The following is a 6,601-nucleotide window of genomic DNA, read 5'->3' on the forward strand; positions in this document are numbered from 1 at the left end:
TGGTTTTTTAATATATATTTATAATTTGATCAATGTATTTTAATTATGCTCTGTGTTAGATTTAAGATTTTATTTAATACGTATGTTATTAATTAAGTTAATAAAAATTTAATTGATAAATATAAATATTTTAAGAACTCAATTAAAAGATTAAAGTCTAGATAACAATTTACATCCGGGATCATATTTTGAGGACGTGTGGGGTCAATTGTGTACATAAAATGTACAGTATGCCCCACTGCATGCCTCCCCACGGCCCTTATAAAACCCTCAATTCCCACACATTTCCCCCAATCACGTTCTACTTTTCAACCTCACTTAATCACTGTTTGTTTGATTCACGGTAAATTTTGGCTGCCATATTGGTTTACACACTCGGGAAAACACCAATCAAAATATGGTTGAAGCAGAGGGATCTCATCAAATGTACCCGACACTGCCACAGGTAAAAAGTCTTTTTGACACCATTCTTACACTCTTCATTTCTATGTCTGACTTTGATTTGTTTCTATGTCCATTTAGGTGATGGAAGAGGTAAAGAGAATAACTGATATTGGCTTCCCAGTATTAGCAATGAGCCTGGTGGGTTATTTGAAGAACATGGTCTTAGTGGTGTGCATGGGCAGACTAGGTAGCTTAGAGCTTGCTGGTGGGGCATTGGCTATTGGGTTCACAAATATCAGTGGCTACTCGGTCTTATCTGGTCTAGCCACTGGCATCGAGTCCCTTTGTGGACAAGCTTTTGGTTCAAGGAACTTGTTAGTGGCATCTCTCACTTTGCAAAGGACAATTGTTATGTTACTATTTGCTTCAATTCCTATTGGCTTGATATGGTTTAACCTTGAGCCTATCATGCTTAGCCTCAATCAAGACCCTGATATAACCAAAGTTGCGAGCCTTTATTGCCGGTTTGCGATACCGGACCTTATAGCCAACAGCCTTCTTCACCCTTTACGTATTTACTTGCGTAGTAAAGGAACAACTTGGCCTTTAATGTGGTCTGCTTTTGTTTCGACTGTTTTTCATCTCCCGATCACGATCGGTTTAACCTTCGGCTTACGTTTAGGTGTCCCTGGGATTGCCATTTCCACCTTCATCACCAATTTCAACACCCTTTTCTTCCTACTTTGTTACATGTTCTATACTCGAACCACTTTGGTGGACCCGGAGGATTCGATACAAACAACATTGTCTCCACCTCTGTTACCGTCTCTATCTTCAACAGCTCTAATGGGCCGGAAGGAATGGGGAGTTCTACTTCGATTGGCAATACCAAGCTGCATTGCTGTTTGCTTAGAGTGGTGGTGGTACGAATTCATGACAGTCCTGGCCGGGAACTTATCCGAACCCCGAGTGGCTCTCGCAACATCGGCTATCGTGATACAAACAACTTCTCTGATGTACACATTGCCAACGGCACTCAGTGCATCAGCCTCGACCCGAGTCGGTAACGAGCTAGGAGCAGGGAGGCCAACCAGGGCAAAATTGGCTGCTATAGTAGCCATAGGGCTAGCCTTAGTGACCTCATTTTTTGGACTAATAGGGACCATAGTGGGAAGACAAGCATGGGGAAGAGTTTTCACAAAGGATAATGAGGTTATTGAGCTAACCATGATTGTATTACCCATAATTGGACTATGTGAGCTAGCCAATTGTCCACAAACCACAAGTTGTGGGATCCTAAGAGGCAGTGCTAGGCCAGGGATTGGTGCAACCATAAATTTTTACTCCTTTTACATGGTGGGTGCACCATTGGCTATAGTACTAGGCTTTGTATGGGGAGTAGGGTTCGTGGGGCTCTGTTATGGGCTATTAGCAGCTCAGGTTGCATGTGTGGTCTCCATGTTAACAGTGATTTTCAAGACAGATTGGGAGAAAGAATCATTGAAGGCAAATGACTTGGTGGGCAGCAAAAGTGACCATTTTGCACATGGAGACCAGACCCTAATCATCAAATGTGAAGAAGGGGTTGTTCCATTTCTCAAAGATTTGGATTCTCAAAAATGAGCAAAAATGTTATATTTAAAAGAAAAAAAACATTAAAATACGCCCATTTAATAGGACAAATTCAAACTACACTTTTTGCCTTCATTACATATGTACCCTGTTTGTTTTGTCTTTTTTCTTATTGTCCCCACTAATCTTTGTCCATGAATTTTACACCAATTAGCTTTGTAAATCACTATATTTTTTTATCATAATAACATTCATTACATCTATAATCACTTATATATATATATATATATATATATATATATAGATATATATCCAAACCACCTAACTAGCTGGAAGGGAATTCCCCTGTCTTGTCTGACACACACATATATATATATATATATATATATATCAGCAAGAAGAACTTAGACATCAATATTTACACTACTTTTGATCTGCAAATTATGTAAATTAATTAAATTATAGCATGAATGGTCCAATGGAAAATTAAGGAAGAATATAATGATATCTAAACAAACAAAAATTAGCCCCAAAACAAAAAATCAGAGTTTAATTTAGTTTATTCGAAAAAAATACAGATTCCATACACATTGATTGAAGTATACTTGGGGACATTGAGGATAGGGGCCTCACCCCTCAAATTATTTTTTCCTATTTTTAAATTTAAACATAGATTGACTGACTACCTCATTCTACTATACTGCTTAAATCCAATTGGAACCTAACTCAGCTGCAAGATTTAAATAGCTTAGGTTTAAGGTTAAAAAAAAAAAAGTAGAAAAAAGCTCAAGTGTCAAACCATTCTCGATTAACTAGAAAACATTTTTCAATTGAAAGCAATAACGCTAAGCTTCACAAGTATTTGTTGTTGGGGTTAATAGATGATAGTGGGTAACATACTGGTACAAGTTCTATCGGTTGGTATGTATATTTTTATTCTAAATCAGTATTAAGTAGTTTATAATTCGTTTTGGTTAAAATTTCATACATTTCGGCTATTTCAATGTGTTTCATCCTGTTTTCATCAATATTGGTTGGTACAAAATTTTGATATTTGAAATTATTTTTAAATTTTTTATCTTAATCATTTTAATTTTTCTACAATTATAGTTAAAATCTAAAACTAGTAAATTATATTATTGAACCTAATTAATAATTTTAAAACTTATATCTACGTATAAATATATTTATATAGATGTAATTGAAATATGTTTGCATGTATATATAATTTATCAACATACCAAATGTGAGACTATAAATATATATATATATATATATGTGTGTGTGTAAAAAAATATTTTAAAAATTGATAATCTTAAAATGGTACATCAAAACATGCCAGTACCAGTACGAAGACAAAGACGTTACACTCACTGGTACGGTATTAACTACCTTTAGTTAATATGCAATTTGCCCCTGAACTTGTTCAAAAGTATTTAGTTGGCACCTTAATTGTTTTTTTTTATATAGGTTGGTAGGTTCACACTAACACAATTAGTTTATACTAGCGGGCATTGATAGCTAATTTAGTGATGACATGTGACAGCCTCTCGTACGTCACATGGAGACAAATTTTAAAAATTTAAAAACTTTAAAAATATATAAATTAATAAAAAATTATATTTTTTCACATCAAGAATGAAATTGGATAGATTTAATTGTCTAGATACATCGAATTAGACAATCATATGTCTAGAGTCATTCTAGATTTGTTTTTAATAAATTTCGATGTCTTTTTTGTTTTTATAAAATATCAAGTTATTTATATTAATTTAAAATTAAAATATATAAATAATAGAAAAATATAAAAAATTTACATCAGAATGAACTTAGATAAATAATTATCTAGATTCAAATACATTTGGATAACCATTTGTCTAGATTCACTATAGAAATGCTTTTTAGTTGTTTTATATATTTATATATATAATAATTTGTATATTATATATTATAAACTATTATATATTTTTCAAAATACTATAAACTTTTATATATTTTCCATTGCATATCTTTAATTGAGTAGTTAGTAATAAATTTGTTACATGTTTATTTAGTAATGGATGTGAAATTTTAAAATATTTTGGATTAATAAATTTATATTTTTATACTTTTCTAATATATGATATATTAAATTTCAATTAATTTATTTATAAATATATGCCATTTTTATCATTTACATAATTAATAAAATTCAGATGTAAATTCTTAAATCCATGTGGTCAATTATGCAAATAAGAAAGAGTTAGCATGTTCAATTTGGCTTTGCCTTGCAAGTTGCATGGAAGGGTTACGTATTGTACATTGCATCTCCGAAAATGACACTTAACACTTTTTCCTTTTCAGGAAACTAAATTGTAACACTGTAATTACTGTATTTGGTAACGGGAGATAAAAATACTTTGAAAGATTAAAAAGTGGTCTTAAGATGAGAATCAATTGAAATTTCAATTCTTATAAAAGGATTAGATTGGTTTTTGAGTAAATTGTTTGAAATTATTAAAAGATCAAAAATCGAGGAAAATGGTGGTTAATCAGGTTAAACAATTTTAATTATTTATTTAATTATTAGTGGACTAGTAGTCAAATAGATCAAATTAAAATTGATGATTTGATCGATTCGATTACTAATATGATTTTAAAATATTGATTGTTTATAGTGTTTTATATATACCGACATTTTTATTTATTATGTATTGGTTTTAATCTTGGGTTAATATATATGAAAATATCTAAACTTGACAATTTATACCTATTTAGTATCTAAACTTTTTATTTTTACTTAACTAGTATCTACACTTGGAATCCCGTAAGCCAATTTGATAATTTTTTTAGGTACTTGACTAACATTATTAAAATATGCTAACGTGACATTGACGATCAATAGAATGGTGACACGTGACAGTTTCACATTTTGACAAATGGTAAAAAAATTAAAAATTGCCACGTGTCAAAATGTATACTTCCATGTGTCACCATGTTGTTGGTAGTCAATGCCACGTCAACATATTTTAATGGTGTTAGTCAAGCATCTAAAAGAAACATCAAATTAACTTATGATTTTCATGTTTAAGTGCCAATTAAATCTAAAAAAATTTAAATACCAAATAAATATAAATAAAAATTTCAAAGTACTTCTATATATATTAACACTTTAATTTCCATGTTTAACATGTTGAGCTCATAATTTTATAGTCGGTTAAATTTCGAATTGCTATCAATTGATTTTAACTTGTACATTTAACACTTAAAAACTTATAAATTTAACCAATAAATTTTAAGGTTTTAAATTTAATTATAAAAATATATATAAATTTAAATTTTAAGATTGGGGGGTTGAGGAATTCAAGATTGAAACTTTTGTCAATGAACATGCAATGTAACGTCCAAAACGAAATAGAAATAGCAATTATCAGTTCATAGGTAAACATTTTCTTAATAAGATTAGACTTTAACCTAAGTTAAAATTGTGTGAGATGAAAAGGGCAGCTAAGGAGGAGTTGAATATAGAACAAAACAAGAACGTATGTTGGAGAGCTAGGATCAGAAATGGTGTTTAGAACAGATAAGGGGGTAGAGTTGATCATGAATTCAATAAGTTGTTTGACTATTTATATGCCTTTAAGGTAGCAAATCCAAATGGGTCTTTTCAGCTTATGGTTCTTAGACCTCCACATGCTAAAAAGCCAAAATTTAGGAGAATGTATTTTGGGGCACTTAAGGATTTAGGACACAATGTAGAGCTTTTATTTGTGTGGATGGTTGTTACCTAAAAAGGAGTTTCAAGGGTGAGATTCTTAGAGTCATTGGGAGGGATGAAAACAACCAAATCTTTCCCAATAAAAGGATTGAATCGGTAAACGATTAATAACGTTAGTTCCTGGTTTAGGTAAAAAAAAAATTGAAGGACTAAAATGAGAAAAACTTTAAAAATTAAATGGTGCATTCAGCAACAACAAAAATTAAAAACTTATTCTTTTTTGCCCCCTACCATAAGGTTAGATAAAGAGCACAAATTCCTTTAGATTATAGAATTTTTAAACCTACTTAGAAAGAATCATCTCTTCTTCATATGCAATCAAGAGCTCGCATATGATTTCATATTACAAGCTGAAGTGCTGATCGATATTTAAAAAAAAAAATTATCAACCAAATAATTTTTTTTTATGGAAATTAATGTTGGTCTAAATTGAGTAAATAATTTTTTTTTATTTTTAGGCATTAATATATAATTTTATCATATATTAATTTTTAATTTAAAACTTAATTATAACTTTTGAAGAACCCCTGGCTGGCTCTTAGATTTGCCTATGTACATCACTATCAGAATTGAATTGGATAGTTGAAAATTAAAAACATGCAAGAATAAAAGCTTTTGCAAGTTGATGAGATTCCTCGGGAAAAAAATAGATGAATAGAACAATTGTAGTGAAACAGACAGACAGAGACAGATTACTACTAAGGTATAGTGCACCCATTAGACTTCAGACATCTATGTCACTGTCTAAGAAGTAGGGATTTAATTAAAATTTTCAAAAGTTTTAGAAGATTTAATTAATTTTTTTTCACTACTTATAAAGGGTTTGTTAGTCTGGAAGCAGTTGCTAAGTGCTAGCAAAAATGATTTGAGAAAATGCATTGTGAAATA

The 6,601-nt window shown here is 30.8% G+C and overlaps 1 protein-coding gene across 1 annotated transcript; it reads left to right on the forward strand.

Annotated features, from left to right (window-relative positions):
* The first annotated feature begins 254 nt into the window (after window positions 1-254).
* On the forward strand, window positions 255-2,213 carry LOC108482760 (protein DETOXIFICATION 55). Its single transcript, XM_017785872.2, has 2 exons — window positions 255-445; window positions 523-2,213. Exons 1-2 carry the CDS (start codon window positions 398-400, stop codon window positions 2,005-2,007), a joined length of 1,533 nt encoding a protein of 510 aa, XP_017641361.1. The 5' UTR covers window positions 255-397; the 3' UTR covers window positions 2,008-2,213.
* The last annotated feature ends 4,388 nt before the right edge of the window (window positions 2,214-6,601 follow it).

This window comes from Gossypium arboreum, chromosome 3 (genome assembly GCF_025698485.1).
Source record: "Gossypium arboreum isolate Shixiya-1 chromosome 3, ASM2569848v2, whole genome shotgun sequence".
Classification (NCBI taxonomy): domain Eukaryota; kingdom Viridiplantae; phylum Streptophyta; class Magnoliopsida; order Malvales; family Malvaceae; genus Gossypium; species Gossypium arboreum.